Source organism: Garra rufa, chromosome 5 (genome assembly GCF_049309525.1).
Source record: "Garra rufa chromosome 5, GarRuf1.0, whole genome shotgun sequence".
NCBI classification, from domain to species: domain Eukaryota; kingdom Metazoa; phylum Chordata; class Actinopteri; order Cypriniformes; family Cyprinidae; genus Garra; species Garra rufa.
The window spans coordinates 3,577,510-3,599,080 of record NC_133365.1 but is presented as its reverse complement, the minus strand read 5'-3'; the positions used below and the strand labels follow the sequence as shown (position 1 = coordinate 3,599,080).

At 34.3% G+C, this 21,571-nt stretch overlaps 1 protein-coding gene across 2 annotated transcripts in view; it reads right to left on the bottom strand.

Annotated features, from left to right (window-relative positions):
- Nucleotides 1-21,571, bottom strand: part of LOC141334322 (disks large homolog 4-like) — a 71,378-nt gene that overhangs the window by 34,636 nt on the left and 15,171 nt on the right. For both annotated transcript variants that reach the window (XM_073839375.1, XM_073839376.1), the window contains exons 2-4: nt 9,395-9,448; nt 8,667-8,717; nt 6,808-6,932 (exon numbers count right to left, since the gene is read on the bottom strand). In XM_073839375.1, the coding sequence (XP_073695476.1) occupies nt 6,808-6,932; nt 8,667-8,717; nt 9,395-9,448 (230 nt within the window). The remainder of the gene's footprint in view (nt 1-6,807; nt 6,933-8,666; nt 8,718-9,394; nt 9,449-21,571) is intronic.

Genomic DNA, 21,571 nt, shown 5'->3' with positions numbered 1-21,571 from the left:
AACAACTAAACCAATTGCAAAATAATTGTGTACAAACCAAGAGCAGGAAGTCAATTAAATATATTAACAGCAATGTACAAATCATTAACCATATGAAGCCATATGTTTTTTTTTTTTTCATGTTTAAATGCAAATAGAATACATCAAATATAAATCAATGCTTATTTGTTAATGCACTGTATTGTATGTTTGTCCTCCACCATAAAATATCCAGAGATTTTATCATCTTTTAAACTCTTATAAGTCAGGCTATACAGGGTTAAATATGATGTATCTGTATAATTTGTGTTAAATATCATCTAAATAATATAGTTTGTGTTTTATTGATTTGTATAAACAAATACATCACGTTCTGTTTTTTATAATACATGTCTGTTTAATAAAACTGAACCAACATTACAAAACTGAGATGAGCTTCATGGCTTTATCAGATCACAATTTTGAAAATGCTTTTGTTATGATAATGCATTTGACACTTTGACCTTAGTGATAAACCACCAAAATATTAAAATATATATATGCATTTTGAAACAGTATAACATACTGTAAAACTGTTTGAAAATCTGTGAGTCAGTGAGTGCACACCCGTGACATTTGATTCTGACATTTGTTCTTGTTGTCTTGTTTTTGCCTTTTCAGGATAATTCTAGTTATGTCATGCTTTGAGATTTGAGAGCTATGAGCAGAGCAGGATTAAATGTCTTGTTCTTCACACAAAGCTATTGTATGACTTCAGAAGATTTGTTTTACAGTACATGACTCATTTTATAGTACATTTTGTCCTTAGTAGAGTTCAACCACAATAGGCCTCATTCAAGAGCGGGCAGGACATTCTGCAAAATGTCTTCTTTTGTGTTTCACAGAAGAAAAAAATGATACGGGTTAAGAATAACCTGAGGGTGAGTACACACATGAATTTTTTAATACAAGAGTAATATTATGTTTATTACGGTGCAGTAAACTACACCATGTTCTCTTTTTACCTGCTCTTTTCTAAAGCAGAGCATTTTCTCACAGAGCTCAACAGCATCTGACAAAAGACATTTCACTGAAACTGACAACTCGACAAAACATCACAAATATTCCTTAGCTTTCAGAAATGCAAACGCAGCACTCGTTGTGCTGTCATGCAGAAACATAAAGCAGAGATTACAGAGAGTGGGAGTATAAGAGCCACTGTGACGACTGACTGTCAATACACATTTCTGGAAATAACTGCTCAGAAATATTAATCACAAAGCCCTCTAATTACCACTGATCACCAAGAAAGTAGAAAAATAGAATTAAGATATTTTATAGGGATGCACCGAAATGGAAATTCTTGGCCGAAGCTGACCAAACACGGTTTTTCGTGTTTTCCCCCATGCATTTTGCCAATTTATTTCACCAATGCATAAATTAAATAGCCAATATTTGCTTTTTACAGTTTTATCTTGCTTTTAAAAGAAAAAAATAATAATTACAAAACAACAATTTTAAATATCTATTTACCACTGAACATTTTTACCATACCAGTAGACATTATAGCCTACCAACAAACCACAATTTAACTTTAAATTAATAAGATTGTAAAATAATATTCTTTGGCCATTTTTAAGACCCCCTTCTTAAATCAGGCATGTGTTTTTAATGCACATATAAATTTGACATTATTTTACAGTAAAATTATGCAATTTGAAACCATTTTAAGTTTTTCACTGTATATTATAACAGTTAACTAATTACCATGTTTTAATTGTAGCATTTTCTATAACAATTACAAACATTTTTGCTGTGTGGACTTCATTTATACTATAATTGAAGGAATATTTCACATTAAAGAAAACATATAATTTATCCATACCATTAAAAAAAAGAGTTCATTTTTTGTGAAATGTGACAATTATGCAGTGTTATACGTTATATGTGTGTTTACTACGAATGTGAAATATCATTATTATCACGTGTATTCAATTATTTGATTATAATTTTATAATGTGTACTATGTACTCAAGTTTTTGAATAGTACGATTTTGAATGTTTTTAAAGAAGTGTCTTCAGCTCACCAAACCTGCATTTATCTAATCCAAAATACAGCAAAAGCAGTAATATTGTTAAATATTTTTACTATTTTAAATAATTGCTTTCTGTTTCAATATATTTTAAAATTTATTCCTGTGATCAAAGCTGAATTTTCAACATCATCGACTCCAGTCTTCAGTGTCACATGATCCTTCAGAAATCATTCTAATATGCTGATTTGTTGTTCAAGAAACATTTTCATTATTATTATTATTATTATTATTATTATAACAGTTGCATTTTTCAGGATTTTTTGATGAATAGAATAATCCAAAGATCAGCATTTATTTGAAATAAAAACATTTTGTAATGTTGCAAAAGTTTGGAGTTAAATTACATTTTAAAATATATTCAAATAGAAAAAAGTTATTTTAAATTGTAAAAATGTACTGCTTTTGCTGTATTTTGGATTAAATAAATACAGGCTTAGTGAGTGGAAGAGACTTCTTTTAAAAGCATTAAACCTCTTACTGTTCAAAAACTTTTAACTGGTAGTGTAACACTCTTAAAAATAAAGGTGCTTTAAAAGGTTCTTCACAGCGATGCCATGCATAGAAGAACCATTTTTGGTTCCACAAAGAACCATTTAGTCAAGGGTTCTTTAAAGGTTCTTTCTTACCTTTTTAGATTCTGAAGAGCCTTCTTTCGCCACAAAGAACCTTTTGTGAAACAGAAAGGTTCTTCAGATGTTAAAGGTTCTTTATGGAACCATTTAGACAAAAAAGGTTCTTCTATGGCATCCTGAAGCATCTTTATTTTAAGAGTGTACTTGCAGTGCAGAGAATGAAGATACACATAGTATCTTTTCAAAGTATCACATTAATTCTGGAACGGCGAGTATTCTCATTCGCTTGTAAAATCACACTGTAGGGGGAAAAGAGAAATGTTTCTGTCTTTCTAAACTACAGTCCGTTTGGTCCCAGCACTGCCATAAGTAATGAACCTCAACTGTCTGCAGAGAAGAGCAGAGGACAGCATAAAACAGCTCCATCAGCTTTGACACTGTGTGTGTGTGTTTGACTCCAGCTGTGTGGTTAAAGCCAATAGTTCTCTCATCATTAACCAACCAACATGTCACTACAAACCTGTATGATTTGATGAACAGATCGAAATAAGTCATTATTCACTGAAAGTCCTCACCTCCAGTGAGCTGTTTCACTCCAGCAGCGATCGCTCTGACTGCCGTGTTAATTGGATCACTGAAAAGATCCGACTCGTACAGATTTGGAACAACATGACGGTGAAGAAATAATGACCGAATTTTCATTTTTGGGTGAACTTACCGATCTGCTATTTCTGTCCATCTCTTCCTTTTCTCTGTCTCTCTGTCTCTCTTTCTTTCTGTGCTATTTCTGTCTGCTTAATTTCTCCTGCAGTGTGTGGATGTGCTGGAAAGCTCTGGGGTAAAACTGCGTTTGTTAGCAGGAACCCCAGCTGGTCCCATTATAAATGCATCACTAGTACATCCACTGAGATATTTAACTGCGACAATGCGATTATGAGTGTGAGCATATACAGTGCACATACAGTGACCGTAAAATTAAATAAAGGGGTGTGCGACAGTGGTTAAACGGTTAATCACGATTATTTAGCTCTAAAATATAATCACAATTATTAGTCACTATTTTTTTTCTGCATCCTGTTCATTTGCTTTATTTTACAAAAGCACAAATGTTCTGTTTTGTTTCATTGCAAATAACGCCTGCTACTTTCAGTTTCGCTTTGTTTTGGTTTCTTAGCTTTATATATATATTTTTCCATTCATGTTCTGTTATGAATAGCGTTACATTTAAATTATTTGCTTTGGAGTCAGGGGAACTAACGTATAGGGATGTTTATAGTGTTTATAATGTTTATACATTATAATATTTCGCTTGATTTGGTATTATTATCTCTCTCTAAACATTCCGCTGCTCACTAAATATATTTTGCGAGCAGTGCACGTTTGGAGAGAGTGGTTAAGGACTAAGCACCAATCAATGAGAGCGATTTTGAACTTAAGAAAGCTGATTGGTCGAATACCAATCCTCCAAATGCATCTACATAAATCCATGCTTGCTCTGTCTCGTATGCACGCACTCACTGTCACGATCTAATGCACTTGTTTATACCAGATCTTTAAAAACAAACACAAGAACGCAAAAATCCAAAATAGGACATTTTCCAGAGCAGGATCTGGCTCAAATTAAGCACTGAATTGTACTCAGAACTATTGTACTTTTACATAAGATTGCAGAACCGAGATGACAGAATGCGCATCCTGTTCATTTGCTTTATTTTACAAAAGCACAAATGTTTTGTTTTGTTTTAATGCAAATATGGAAACGTTTGGATTTGTGCCGAATTACAGCGCAATTGAGCACTTTCAGTTTCGCTTTGTTTTGGTTTCTTAGCTTTTTTTAATTCTTGTTCTGTTCTGAATAGCGTTACATTTAAATTATTTGCTTTGGAATCAGGGGAGCTAACGTATAGTGATGTTTATAGTGTTTATAATGTTTATACATTATAATATTTCGCTTGATTTGGTATTATTTCTGATATTACACTCTCTCTGTAAACATTCCGCTGCTCACTAAATATAGGGGAGAGCGGGGTAAGTTGTCACACTGTTCATAACTCCAATACCAGAGGCTTTATCTCAAAAATGAAATAGCCACTTTGTGTCACTTCTTCTTCTATAGTCAACCTCCTGTTCACATGTGGTCAAGACTGCTCTAATCTGAGGTGAGCACAATTTTAAAATTTTTTGACCTAAAAAGTAAAAACAAATCACTTTAAATTTTCTTCAGTACAACTTTGTTAGGTATAGATGTTAAAAATTATTATTTTGCACAAACTAGAGGAGACAGTAACGAGTCTTTTGATACTTTAGCTGACGTGCTATGTTGAGCTGACCCTGACATTTAGCCAACATTAGCATACATGTCAGTTTGGGGCAAGTTGTCTCATTGACTTTGGGGCAAGTCGTCACATGGAAGGAAGAAAACGACACAAATCAAAACTTAAGAAAGCTGATTGGTCGAATACCAATCCTCTAAATACATCTACATATATCTGCGCTAGCTCTGTCTCGTATGCACGCACTCACTGTCACGATCTAATGCACTTGTTTATACCAAATCTTTAAAAACAAACACCAGAACGCAGAAATCCAAAATCGGACATTTTCTGGAGCAGGATCTGGCTCAAATTAAGCACTGAATTGCACAGATTTAGTTTAGCAAACAGCACAAATCACTGTGTGAAAGAAATACACTGGCTGTATTAGACTTTTAGTTGAGCAGAATATCTCAATAAAGATCATTAAACTCCATCTTGCATATTTGGCAGTGTTTTCAGATCATCAGCACTTTTTCTGTAATGTGAGAGAGCATGTGCGATTGCCAGGTTGGGAATATTAAGTAAATCACAAGGCAGAAAATGTATTCATCACGGTGCGTTTCAATCACAGCGTCAAATCCGCGCTCAGTGCCGCTGGCAACGCTACAACGCCACTGCTTTGGGGTGTGTCAAATTTAGGGCAGATCATGCCTCTGAAAAACACCCTGTTTGCGTTTCATTGTCTTCTTTTAACGGCGGTTCGCCAAGGAAACACTGGCATGTAATAAAAGCATGCAAAGTGCATTTACTTTTGCATGATTTTTTCAATGATATGTGATTTCAGCTCAGTAATCCACCAGTTCTGCAAACACTTGTCAAAATCTTGCCTTGCCTACTTTTCACAACGATTGGTTGTTTAGCGCTCGTGATTTGCATAAAGTTGAGAAATGCCAAACATTCGCTTTCAACACTTTCTCAGAATCGCTTTCAATCCCATAATACACCACAAGAGCGTTTTAGCTCAACTTCCATAGGAATGAATTGAAAACACTCCACCTCGCTCGCTACATGCCAGTGGATACAGTTAAAGAAAAAAGCTTTTCTAATTGGGGGATTTAAACTCTTGATATTTGGCAACCGCAAATAATGAAAGCTTGTGGAGGCTTGTTACCAATGCAAAACAACACAAATTCTAAATTAAATTAGCACATTTTCAGTATAAATAACCAGTCTTCCAATCATGCTTAATACATCGAGAGAAGTAGAAATTGTGGTTATGATTCAAATATGACTCATTGTGCAGTCTTACCTAAGTCATAACTTAAATATATAAATGTCATTGTGTTAGATAACTTACTGTCAATCCAAGTGGGAGTAATCTTAAAGAAAGGCATATTTTACAAAAAGTGCATGACCTAATGCAATGACATTTATACATTTGTCAATGTGACTTAAATGGGTCCTATTATGCTCTAATACAAAGTCTTTATTTTGTGCACATGCTCTCATGCATGCTTTATTTTTTACATAATTTACATTATTACAATAGCTTTCTCCCCAGGCTGGCACTAATGGCTCGATTAGTTCCGGGTTTGATGAAGGTCCGTCTTCCGTAAAACGAAATGTGTTGTGATTGGTCAGCAGTGCTACTGCGTTGCGATTGGTGGACAGCTTAGACGGTGTTTCAGTCCTGCCACGCCCCTTCACAAAGCAGCAGGATCCGTGTATAACTGTGCAAACTAGATTTTTTAGTAAAGTGATTCTAATGTTTTAAATAGATGTTTGTAGATGTTTTTTATGCCCAAACATACATACCACACACTGGCTGAAATTCAAAAAGTGAAAAAGCATAATAGGACCCCTTTAAGTGTATAAATAAATGTTAGGGTCACTTTATATGCATTCTGCATACAGTCTGTGCGTTACCTGAGTCTCCCGTCTTGTGCGGCGGCTCCTCCTGGAATGATCTTGGTGATGAAGATGCTGGGGTCGTCTCCGACATGAGGGTTATCAGTCCCTCCGGCGATACTGAAGCCGAGCCCAGAGTTCCCCTACACACACACACACACACACACACACACACACACACACACACACACATACAACTGAATGGCAGTCTCTAATTTACATACACTGAAGCTCTGCTATGGGTGCCAACATATATTCACATGCGTTCACTTGGCTTTAGAGGTCAAAAGGATCCCAGCCTAGGAAAAAGGGTCTTGTCTAGCAAAAATGATCAGTTATTTTCTAAAAAAAAAAGACAATTTATAACTTTTTAATCTCAAATGCACGTCTTGTCTAGCTCTGCGTCCTCTGTGTATTTCGGTTTAGTACAGTTAGGGTATGTCAAACTCCCATCTCATTTTCTTGTCCAACTTCAAAATCCTACATCACTGCAGAAATACCGACCCAGTGTTTCATTTCACTAGATAAAACCCTTCTTCCTCAGCTGGGATTGTTTAGAGCTCTTTGAAGCTGCATTTAAACTGAATTTTAGAAGTTCAAACTCAGGGGCACCATAGAAGTCCACTATATGGAGAGAAACCCTGAAATGTTCCTGAAACACAATTTCTTTACAAATGAAGAAAGACATGAAAATCTTGGATGACAAAGGGGTGAGTAAATTATCTGTATTTTTATTTTTTTTTTTTGTTCTGGAAGTGATTAATAAATATATGTAAGTGCAAACTAAATGCAATGTTTTCAGGCACTTAATTGCATGTTAATTGCAGTTCAATGAAAATGTAATTAAATGATATTAAATGCCATTAATGAACCTTTGGAGTGCTTTTTTGAATCTGCTTAAGTATATTTTTATGTGTGATTTTATAAGTACTTCCATTGTCTTTGTTAAAGTGTACTTCTGAATGCACCGACAGGCATTTATGGTAAACTTCTTTGATATAATTTCTATTGAAACTTGTATAGCATTTATATATGCAGTGAAGCCAAAATTTATTTAAACACCTTCAACTTTTCTCACATTATCACAGTTTATTTGCTATAGTTTAGAAAACGGTAATACAATATGACAAGAACTCAAATTCATCTTGATAATGTTAGATAACTTTGATAGAAAACTATGTAACAAAACAATCAGGTCAAAGTGTCAAATCTATTATTTGGTCTCAAATTTGTACAATATACAACTTTATACCCATTATACTATTTATGGGTATAAAGTTTTCTTTATTTTGCTATCTTCACTTGCATAAATAAACTATAGTGTCCTGCACCCACTGGTAAAAAAATATAAAAAAATTATATCTGGTGTTTGAATATTTTTTGGTTTGACTGTATGTGTAATTATGTAACGTAATTATGTAATTATGATTTGGATAGAGTTGTAATTTATTACATTTAAAGTATATTACATAATATACTTCTTTTAATCATGACAAAACAATTATTTAAAATGGAGCCAGTAAAACAAAAAGTCTTTTAATTTGATTACATTTGCACTTAAGTGTTTTAAAAAGTCATGAAAGTGTCTCTTTTTAAGCACACTTAAGTGGCCTTTTTCTATATCTATATTATATTCTAATTTTAAAAAATGCACTTTTAAGATTTGAAGTACACAACAAATGCACATTTAATTTAATAAGTATGCTTCTTTTTCACAAGGGTTATTTAAAATCGTACAAATCGTACTAAAATGTAATTATGTAAAAAAATTAAAAATATATATCATTTGTCAAAGCAGATAAGGCACCCATTACATAGAATGACCTCTGTTAAAAAAGATAATGCTATGATACATGACTGTACTTGTTTGTACTTACCCTTTCCAACGTAATCTCTTCATATTCAATCTCTCCTTCTGCTCCATTGACCTACAAGACAAGAACAGAGTCAAAACCATTAAGACGTCAGCTCAAGACATGTATTATATAACAGACATGCAGTTTTTAATCAGGAGTAAAACAACAACTGAATCATAAATGTTTTTCCTTTCATGCTAAAAATGTATTTTTTAGGCTGATCCAGCTAATAAAAACAGGTGATACCGCTATCAAACCCGACTGGCATTTTTAAATGAATTCCTACAATTTCTATATTGAGCATTGCATTTATTTTCCTGCAAGTGGTCCGTTTCACCTTATAGAGACCACAACAGCCATTATGATGCATAAATAGGCTTTTACATTTTCTGTAGAAAATATAAATGTTGTTTTACTGTTCAAAACTTGTGTCAGTTGACTTCTACACCATTCTTATTCACCTGTTAATGGGTAAGTTATGGTTAAAGTTCAATTTAGTGAGTTATGAATATGTTTTTGGATAGAAATGCTGTTTCAGGATTAAGAAAATGTGGCAAAATCACACCAACCCATAACCCAGAACTTGATATGTGATTGCCAGGGTGCTGTGAGCTCCAACAAGGGCACTGTAGGTGTCTGCCAGGGCATTATTACTATCATTGTCAGGGTATTCTTGGTTTGAGCTATCATTCCTGTCTGCACCACTAATTATTTCTAGATGCAAAGACTAAAATATGCACAATACTTACATAAGGTGAGCCATCCAGCGTGTCTGTATTTACCACTACCGGTGGAGAGTTCGCCTGCAGGAGGAAAGAGAGAGGGAATGTTCAGCGCAGTGCTTATTACACATAATGACTATGTCTGGAATACACAACGCTACTACTTGGACCTAATTTGCTGGACGCAGTATGCACACTGTGCACAGTAAGCAATTTTTCGGTATGCATGCTGAATATCTTGATGGCCTACTATAGTAGTGTTCAAAAGTTTGGGCTTGGTAAGTCTCTTTTGCTCACCAAGGCTGCATTCATTTGATCAAAAACACAGTACAAATCAATAGGGATGCACCGAATGTTTGGCAACTGAAATTATTCGGCTGAAAATAGCAGAAAGCTCTTTCGGTGACTGAAATCTCCAAATGGCCTTAAACCATTAGTAAATAAACTACAGAATGTTATGTTGTCTAATACACGCACCAATTGTATTTATTCTTTCAGCGCTGCACCAGCGAATTAGCCGGGGTTCAAAGTCCAAAGATGAGAATCATTCATAAATCTGCTGCTACTGAGGTTTTCTTGCGGGTTTCCACCCAAAATAAAAGTCAACATTCATAAATGTTAGTATTATTATTTTACTGTTGTTCTGTAAAATAAAATAAAAAAGTAAGACAAAAATAATGATAACAATCATAACAACAGCTCTATTAATACATTTATTATAACATTCTAATTTTCTCAGCAAGGCTGTATTTATTTGTACATTGAAAACACATGCCTGATTCAAGAAGGGGGTCTTAAAAATGGCCAAATAATATTATTTTACTAACTTATTCATTTTAAGTTCAATTGTGGTTTGTTGGTAAGCTACAATTTCTACTAAAATGTTATAAAATGTTCAGTGTTAAATCAATATTTTTAAATTGTTGTTTTGTAATCGTAATTTTTTATCTTTGAAAAGCAAGACAAAACTGTAAAAAGCAAATATTGGCTATTTGATTTATGCAATAGTGAAATAAATTGGCAAAATGCATGGCGGAAAAACACGAAAAACCATGTTCAGTAATCAACCTTCAGGCCCAGTGTGTAATTTTAACTTCGGCTTGCAAAGAATTTTCATTTCAATATATGTTAAACAAATCAATATATGTTAAAACATAGTTCATTCCTGTGATCAAAGCTGAATTTTCAGCATCATTCATGCAGTCTTCAGTGTCATATGATCCTTCAGAAATCATTCTAATATGCAGATTTGCTGCTCAAGAAACATTACTCATTATTATCAATGTTGACATGTTGTGCTCCCCAATATTTGTGTTAAAACTGTGATACATTATTTGAAACATAATCTTTTTTAACATTATAAATGTCACTTTTTAATAAAAATGAATGCATCCTTGCCAAATAAAATAATAAAATAAAAATCTTACTGGCCCAAACGTTTGAATGGTTATTGTATATATAAGCAGTAAACCGGTATTTCTTTTAAAACAGCCAAGATTTCTAGAAGACTCAACAGTTTTGCAGGTCTTTCCATTGAAATAATGCGGTAGCAAACAGCACATACATCAACTGATAAGCTGTACTACAACTTGCACAACCCTCTATTACAACTCACACACACACTACAAGCAATTTAAAGCTGTAACATCTGCTAGCACCTCTATTGCTTTCCAATAAATGTGATTAGAGGCACACACACACACACACACACACACACACACACACACACACACACACACACACACACACACACACACACACACACACACACACACACACACACACACACACACACACACAAACAAGCAGTACTGCCTCCAGCTCAGTACCAAACTACTGCCTTTTATTACAGGGTGCTGCAGCCGCCCACATGATCACATTAGCACACACTCAACTACACACGCCGACAGAAACTCATTCAAGTGCTCACTGCCCCATGGCTTCCACTGCCCAAGGAGAGACACATCTGAGAGAGATGAGCAGCCACAGGAAGAACGTGTGTGTGTGTGTGTGTGTGTGTGTGTGTGTGTGTGTGTGTGTGTGTGTGTGTGTGTGTGTGCACCTGGTATTCATCACGTTATGGGGACCAAATGTCCCCACAAGGACATTTCTTAGGTCCCCATGACGAAACAGGCTTATAAATCATGCACAATGAGTTTTATTGAGGCAAGGCAAGGCAAGGCAATTTTATTTCTAAAGCACGTTTACAACAGCGAAAAGTGCTGTACAATTCAAACGTAACTTCACAAAACAATATTCAACAATTTCAATGCAAAAATTACACACATGCATACACTTATATGTCAGGATTATGTCTTGTTCTGTTCTGTTCTCCCAGTGTTTTCTCCCCTTATGTTTCATAGTCATTTTGGTTTAGTCCTTGTCTCCCCCTTTTGGTTCATGTTCAGTTGGTTTGTTCTTGCCCATATTTGTATTTCCCCCTCGTTATCCTGTTATCTTGTTTGTGACCACGCCCCTGTTTCAGTGTATTTAAGAGTCTGGGTTTGCACACCCCGTTTGTCGGTCAATGTTGATGTTCCTGCTCCCGGTTTTGTTCATTTTGCAGTTTTTATTTTAATAAACTTCATTCATTCATTCATTCATTTACTCCGGTTCTCCTCCTCCATCTCCACTCCTCAACCCAGCCAGACTGTGACATATACTTACACAAAAACAAATTAAAAGGCTAAAGAATAAAAATATGTCTTAAAATGAGATTTGAAGCTTACAATATCTGAAGACAACCTAATATGTGACCCTGGACCACAAAACCAGTCATAAGGTAAAATTTTACAAAACTGAGATGTATAGATCACATGAAAGCTCAATAAATAAGCTTTCTATTGGTATATGGTTTGTTAGGATAGGACAATATTTGGCCAAGAGACATCTATTTGAAAATCTGGAATCTGAGGGTGCAAAAAAAATCAAAATACTGAGAAAATCACCTTTAAAGTTGTCCAAATTAAGTTCTTAACAATGCATATTACTAATCAAACATTTGATTTTGATATATTTATAGTAGGAATTTTACAAAAAAAAATCTTCATGGAACATGATCTTTACTTAATTTCCTAATGATTTTTGGCATAAAATAAAAATAAAAAATTTTGACCCATACTATGTATTTTTGGCTATTGCTACAAATATACCCCAGCGACTTAAGACTGGTTTTGTGGTCCAGGGTCACATATATGCTGGTAAATCGTTCCACAATCTAGGGGCAGCAATCGAGAAGGCACAATCACCTTTTAATTTCAGACTTGATCGAGGCACGAAAAGCAACCTACTATCGGATAACCGTAATGCTCTACCACAGTTTCTAGGGAGGAGGAGATCTGTAATAAATTCAGGAGCTTGACCATGTAATCCTTTGTAAACAAACAGCAACACCTTAAATTTAATGCGATATTCAACTGGCAGCCAGTGTAAAGAAGCAAGAATCGGTGATATATGATCCCTCTTCCTATTTCGGGTAAGGAACCTGGCAGCGGCATTCTGTACCAGTTGCAGACGAGATAAAGTAGATCAAGACACACCAAGATAAAGTGAGTTACAATAATCGAGCCTAGACGTAACAAATGCACGAATCACAGTCTCCAAGTCTTTAGGCGATAAAAATGATTTCAACTTCACGATAGATCTAAGATGATAAAAACTGTTTTTAACAACTGCGTTAATTTGTTTATCAAACTTTAAATCATTGTCAAATATCACCCCTAAGTTTTGAGGAAGTAAAAGTGTGCACAATCTCCTGTGAGGGCTAGGTTTAGGTGTAGGGCCATAGAAAATACGGTTTGTACAGTATGAAAACCATTATGCCTATGGAATGTCCCCATAAAACATGTAAACCCAACATATATTTATGGCTGTCCAATCCAATACACATATACATCCTTCGTATACCAAAGACAAGTGTGTGAATTGCACATTACCCTTGTGTAAAAGAAGTAGAAGAATGTATTGTATTGAGGGTACAATGGGTCTAAAGGTGCCCCAAGATAAAATGGCTCTTTGATTTTATTTTCCTTTAAATCATTTGATGGCAGAAAAAAGTGGTGCTTTCTAAAACATTTGCTTTTCAAGATGCACGTGCAAATTTGTCTGATCCTTGATGCGATTGTTGGCAGCAGCGCAAAGTTGATTCTGTGCTTACTTAATCTAATATTTGATGTTTTTAAACATTCTAAAGTAGTCTTCTAAATGATTTTCAGTTTTGTTTGAGATAATTAAAGCAACGGTTTTTAAATAGCGAAGGAATATTTAAAAGTATGGTATTTGGGGTAAAAAGCACTCCTGCTGTTGGGGCTAAAAGCCACAATAATTAACATGATAATTCATAGATGCCTTACTTTTCCATTTGTTGACATGAGATGATCACCATGTTTAGAATGAAACTATCATTTTTAAAACATGCTATTAATCATATCATATAATAAAATAAAATATAATTTGTTATTACTACTGTAAATCTATATTAAATTACTGTGGGGTCTCTGACAATGCTTTCAGAATCTTTATTTTCTAAAATTATTTTGTGTTTGTATTTTAAATATATATTTTGATCTTAACATATTTTAATGACAGTATATATACTGAACAAAATATATCTTTTATATATCAACATAAGCAGAAAATAGTACAAACTTTGCTAAAGTGATTATTTTGAACAAGTTTTAACTTAGACATTGTTAAAAAAAAACATTTGTATCAATAGTGTGTGCCTTTTGTCCCATGCTTGCCACCTCATTTATACGATTTTTAAACTAAATAAACCACTTTTTTTTTCTTATGGTGTGCCTTTAGCCCTGTTGTTCCCTGCATCAATCTATATATTAATCTGTACTTGCAGATAATATAGCATTAAATAAATAAATAAAAGGCCGCTTAATTGTACTTAAAGAGACATTCCAATAGTGTGCTTTTAAAAATTAAGAGACATTTTAAATAGTGTTTTAACAATCTTGTGCTCTAAAGAAGCTCATTTTGATGTGATAAGCACATGTTTGTCACAGTTCTGTCTGTTTGTCTACTTGGTTTCTCCCTTTGTCTCCCCCCGTCGATCTGTCTGCTTTGGTTTTGCCCTCGTTTGTCCTGATCCCCGTCACCTGTGTTTAATGATTAGTTTGTCTTTATAAGTCTGTCTTTGAGTTCATTACACCGTCGGTCTTTATTCGTTGTTGAAGTTTACGTGTGTGGATGTTCCTGCCTGTTGATCTGAAGATTATATTAAAATTAGTGTTTATTGTGTATCGTGTCTCGTCCGTCCAGCACGCTACACATTTAACAATGTTCAGTAATTTTAACTAATTTGATATTACATTTCAAATTAATATATAGGCCTAAATGTACTAAATTCATCGGTGCAAATGTGTAATAATACACAACATACATAATGACATTAAAAGTATTATAAAATGTATATATAAACGTACTTAAGTCCTACTTAGGTGAGTTAAAAAGTACTACATTTTAGCTATAAAACATTTTCAATTTATCGTAAATAAACCATTAAGTGTTTCAGTATATTATTCTTAAGTATATTATTTCTGTACTTTAAAATTGTGCATTTTCACAGTGGTAAACACAGCAATGTAATGAATTTTCAAATAAAATATTCAAAGATTCGCACCAGATTTATGACTGAAATCTAAAAAGATGAACAGATAGTATTTCAGTACATGACACACACAAAAAAAAGAAAGAAAGAAAAGAAGTAGACAGACAGAAATGAACTGTTTACCCAAAAATGAAAATTTGCTAAATATTTACTCAGGCCATCCAAAGTTGATTTGTGTCCACATTTTATTCATTTGTTCATTTATTCATTCTATCTTAATCGTGGCAATGATTTTAAACTGAAGAAATTGTTAATATAGTTAAATCACGGCCATGATTTAACTAAAATGAGGAAACAGATTAATAAGTCATGGGAACAAATTCTTAATTCAAAACCATTCTTGTTTTATTAGCCGTAATGTCATTTGCAGCGCTCTTGTGCAAATTACAAAATGGGCAAAAAAAATGAGAATTGCTTAGAAGGGAGATAAAATCCCCAAACATGTAAAATCATGTCCTACTCTATCAGAAATACTACTTCAGCTTATTTGAAATCAATGGGTAAATATTTTTAAGCTTACTATATCCAACAATATTTTCATTATGATAGGTCAGAAATCATGGTGAAATGTGTGAAGCAGTGCATTAGTGTATTAGCAGGGCATGAAATCACTTATAACCTAAAAGTAAAACCCTAGATTACAGAGGTGGAATGGAAAGTGAGTGAGATTACAGTGATGAGCACTGAGGTGTCAGAGTAGTTTTAACCTAATTTCTATGTCAGTAGTTCTCATCTGAATTTGCTTCAGGAACTGAGGTTACAGTGGACACCAAGAGGTGACTTAACACACTATTAAATGTTGCCAAATTCAAACACTGAATTTTTTACCATATTGAAAAACAAGTAGACTTCAGCATACATTTTTAAAAAGTACTTGAAAATAATAGATTTTAAAAAGAATATATTTGTGTTGTTTTTGGACACTTACTGTGAATGCATGCCATTTGCAATTAAATAATAATGTATTATGGTTTAAATCTGTATTTATTTATATGCAATTATTTGAACTTCAGAGTGATTTTGACTCACTGAAGCAGGCCTTCCGTACATCTTTATCCACAAAGAACTTTTGTGAAACAGAAAGGTTCTTCAGATGTTTAGGGTTCTTTATGGAACCAAAGGTTCTTTTATGGCATCATGAAGCACCTTTATTTTTAAGAGTGTACTGATGAATGTACTGACAATATGCATAATGAACTAAAATAAACTGTAATTTAATTTCCTTTTGAAACTTATGTTATGCATTTAAATATTTTTACAATTACACATTTATGTTGAAGTTGCAATTTAGTACTTTTAAAATACAGTCAAACCAAAAATTATTCAGACAGCATATATAAATTTATCTAGTATCTTTTATCTAGTTAATGAAGACTGCACTTAAAATGTTGCAATGACAAAATATTGCACTAAATCAAAAGTTCAAATGTTACAAATAGTTACAATATTGATGTTGCAATACTGGTAGCACTAATATAAAAATCTGATGATGTGTGTTACAATAAAATAAAAATTTTGAAATGCGTTGATGATCTCAGTATTCCTATCAATGCTGCATAAGGGTTTATGCATTGTAGTACCTTAGAATGTGATCAAACAGTTTGCTGGGCTAAGATATATAATAATTTTTACGACTGGAGAAATATGTTAATTCAGTTTATACATTATCCCACCCGATTTTAAAACACAATTTTTCTAAACACTTTTCCAAAAAAAATATTATTATTTCAAAGGGTTACTAATGACACATGATTTGGGTATTTTCACGTCTAGGAAAAATTTGGGATTAAACAGGTTAATATTAAATTATCTGCAACTACAGTTTTTTCTCTCTCTATATATACTTTTAAGATATTAAGTGCATAGCAAAAGCACTTCCAATACAAATAAGCACACTTGTTTCTCATAAGGGAAGAACTGTTTAAGTTCAAAATACACTAAATGATTAATATGACATTGTCTGAAAATGCTAATTTTACCATTTTGGTCTCTAAATGTCTTCAGAATTTCAATATTTTGCACTTATGGCCAGTAATTCATAGCACATGCATATGTCTCAACGTGTGTAAACCAATGGGAATCACGATTACAGTAAATACACCTACACTGGAATTCCTACCAGATCAATGGATAAAACATTCAAAACTATCACGTTTCAAAAGGCTACTGAAAAATTATATAAGATTGCTTAGATAAAATAAAATTTACTTAAGCTAAAAGAGTCAACTTGGTAACTTCCATGCATGACGTAAGAATCTGTAAAGCATGGCTGACATGGTGCAAACACCACCCACAGGAATTCTGTTGGTAACACATATCCAGACATTCATCCACCTGGAAAAGCCATGCTCAAAGAACACTTTTACTCAAGAATTCATGTAAGTCCATTAATAAAATATTACCTTCATGTTTCTGCTTTTAAACCTGCCTCACTTGCTTCACAAAATCTGCTGTGCGTTTCTATGACTTTAATGTTCTTTTTAATACACAAAAGAAGATATTTTAAAGAATCTTGGTAAATAAAAGAGTTGGCGGTTGGACTTTCATTGCATTTTTTTCACACTATAGAAGTCAATGGCTATCGTCAACGTTCTTCAAAATATCTTCTTCTGTGTTCAGCAGTAGAAAGAAAGTCATGAGGGTGAGTTAATGATGACAGCCTTTTAATTTTTGTGTGAACTGTCTCTTTAAGAGAGGATGACGGGTAAGTGAGAAGCTGGATTGAATCTCAGTGAGTGGGCGGTAATGTTGTGCTCTCCTCTCTCTCTTTCTCATTAGCTCTGCTCTGTTTTTCATTGGGTTTCTCTGCACCTTATTCCCCCTCATAGTCCTGGTTGGATCTCTGGTTTCTGGTGATTTGTTGTGCCGCAGTAGTCTGTTGATTAGCATGAGAAGATGCTCTGTAGCTAAAGCATGAAATCAGCCTCCTGCTCTCACACCGTTTCTTCTCTCCTTCTCGTTTCAATCCGCTTTTTCTGTCTGTTCCTCCACCAAGCGCTCTATTCAAACACGCCTTTTAAGAAGATGACGATGACGACAATGATGTTAACAAAGATGTAGCAGACAAGGATTTCCACAGGGTTACGTAACCAGAGTATTTCTATCTTGCTACAGGGAGAACGAGCGCATATTCACTCATTAACACACTGACACGGCCTCACGCAGCAGACACATCTGTCTCTCATGATGCAAAACATAATCCAACAGTGATTAAATATCATTACTATTGGTATTTTTCAAAAGATTTATTGATGCAGAAGCAAACTACCTGTGATTAAGTCCCAAAAGACTGTGTGTTATGATGATTTTATCAAACTCTCTAGTGCCACCACTTGTCTAAAGTTTCACTCATGTTTATGTTAATAACTTTTAAAACCGTAAGGCACCAAACTCAAATTCTTTCTTCCTCTGAATCTTTGGCTCATGCCGAGTCGAATGGACACCAAATTTCAAAAATCGCAAGGTTTAGTTTTTTTCTATTTTTAATTGTTTGAAAAACCTACTTTTTCAAACTCGTCCTAGACGGTTTGTCTGATTTTCTCCAAAATTGGCTCAGATCATCTTCAGATCATGCTGGCAAAAAGTTAAGAAATTCAAGTTGATTCGTCAAACCGTTCTTGAATAACGCACAAACAAATTCTACGAAAAGCATGCAAAAATGGATGTGAGGCTTTATCTCCGCAATAATTTGGCGTATTGAGACCAAACTTGGTGTGTGTTATAATAAGCATGACCTGAGGCAACCTGCTGTGTTTCTGCAAGGTGCCACCTAGTGGTCAGGAGATATGAAAAATGGCTATCTTTGTTTATAACTTCTCAATGGTTTGGACAAAAATCTTGAAACTGGTCTCGTTTGATGCCAAGTCAAACCATATCCAAAAGTCAGCAATTCCCATGTCTAATTATCCCATGTGAGCCATTTTGGGCATCAGCCAAAATGCTATATTTTATGAACGCATTGACGTATCGTTACGAAACTCAGTATTTGTCTTCGGCACCATGCCCTGACAGTTCTCAAAATGTTTGGTGGCAGCGCTTTTGGGGTCAATAGTTATAAAGAATTTTTGAAAAATGCTAATAACTTCTGATGAAAATGGTTTATTGTAATAAAAGTGATCTCAAAATATTCCTTGGGTCATGCTAAGAACATTGATACCAATTATGCCAAAACATACTTTTTCGAATTCCTCCTAGACTGTTGTTTTACTCTGATCATCTTCAGACCATGCTGACAAAAAGTTATGGATTTTAAGTGGATATATTAAACTTTTTTGTTTAACGCATCAACGAATTTGCTGGGAAATGCCAAAGTGCATCTGAGGCTGTATTACTGCAAAACTTTTAGATATTTACACCAAATTTTGTATGTGGCATTATCACCTCACACACTGATTACACCACATCAATTTGGTAACAGCGCCACCTATTGGTCAAGAGTAATGAACCATTTATTAACCAATAATTATGAAATGTCCAAAAAAGCTAATAACTGTTGACTGCTTTAGCCTATTGTAATGAAAATGGTCTCATAATATTCCTTGGGTCATGCCGACAACATAGCAATTATACCATTGTTGGCCAAACTTCCTGTCCGCAATATTGATTTCCTAGACCATTCTTCCGATTTTCAAGTCAGATCATCTTCAGACTGTGCTGACAGAAAGTTATAAATTTCATGATGATAGATAAAACCGTTTCCATACAGCACTGCTACAAATTTTAGGCGTGATGCCAAAATGACCCTGAGGCTTTATCTCTGCAAAGCTTTGACATAATGACACTAAACTTTGTGTGTGCCTTTGTCTCCTCACACTAAACACACCACATCGATTTGATAACAGCACCACCTGTTAGTCAAAATTGCTAAGACATTAAATCATTACTAACAGTTCTATATTATTTTTTTGTCATCTTGACTAAAATCGTCTTAAAATGGCTTCCTTTTACTCATTGTTGCAGTTGGTCTGGTGTTTCATGCCATGCTTAGCTCTTCATTTTCCATTTTGTGCTTGGCCCCGTAATTGCTGCTTGCAGCTATATTTAATAAATGTTTCAGTCACTCTTTGGTTTGGGACCAATTCTCACTATTAAATATCCATGGTAATAAGCAACTGGTTATTAGTGAGAATTCGTCCCTAAACCAGTATTTCTCAGAGGAATTAATATCAGCTGGTGATTTTTAATCCGACAAAATTTGCTAAAATACCTGGACCACATTTTTTAAAGAAATTAATACTTTAAATCAGAATAGAATGCATTAAATTGACCAAAATGGCTTTCCTTAAATCTTTTTCAAGTCTTAGCATTTTAATGGGTTTATTTCAATTTCGTACTTGTTGTATACTATTGTTTTAGTTTTTGATTCGTTCTTGCTTGTAAAAGCACTTTGAACTGCATTTACATGTTTGGAAAAGTGCTATATAAATAAATGTTTGCTTTGATGGCTTAGCAAAAGTGACAGTAAATTAATTTGTGTTACAAAATAAATTTTCGATAAGTACTCTATTCATTAAAGAACAAAAGTATGAAGGTTTCCACCAAAAATAAAGCAGCACAAGTGTTTTCCACATTGATAATAATCAGAAATGTTTGTCAAATCAGTATATTAGAATGATTTCTGAAGGCTGAAGTAACGATGCTGAAAATTCAACTTTGATCACAGGAATAAATTACACTTTTCAATATATTCATATAGAAAACAGCTATTATTTAGTCAAAGTGTAGCTGTAGTGAAGGTCAGTTTTGTGGTAGCGTGAAGATGAAGCGTTTGTTTGTGGGAGGGTAAGAACAGCACAGCTGTCTGCTGCTCACACTCGTCCTCTCATTATAAGAAACATCTGCTCGTTTTTCTACATTCTCCAGCCTTGTTTCTCTCGCTGTCTCTCCACCTCTCTTCACTTATTAAGACAGCTTGATAAGCCTGCAATTTATCCATGTCACAGAAGAATAAAGAGACAGAGGGAAACTTTTAGAAAAAAGAAAACACATCAAGGAGACATGATGTAATGCAAGTCTATAAAAGCCAGCGTTCAGTGCTAAAATTAGAGCAAACTGAAGCACTGTGTGTGTGTGTGTGTGTGTGTGTGTGTGTGTGTGTGTGTGTGTGTGTGTGTGCGCGCCTTTAAGCATCCTTTAATGGGTAAACAAGGTATGTCACTTTCATTTCTCCCTGTGGAGACTGAAGTGTATACCCCATGAGTTTAGGACTAAACATGAAGTTCACACAGAACTGAAAGAAATCAAATTCCAGGAAATCCAATCGTAATCCACAGCACCTGAAGATCAGACTTGAGCAGTCTCTATAGACTGTGTCTATAGAACAACTACAGCAGGTCTAGATAGCCTGTGATCAGCTGTGTGCATGTTAGTTTTGACATAAAGGTGCAGTAAGTTACATAACTTCCGCACTTTTAAATACTTTTGTTGCACCATTACACATTTACAGAAGCCTTCACAGACGGAGTAACAGAATAAAATAGCAGACTTGACAGACTTCAGTCCTTTAGGCAATGACGATGATGTTAATATTCACACTCATTTACATTTTAGGAAAAAGAACATTATGTGAATAAATGACTTTGTTA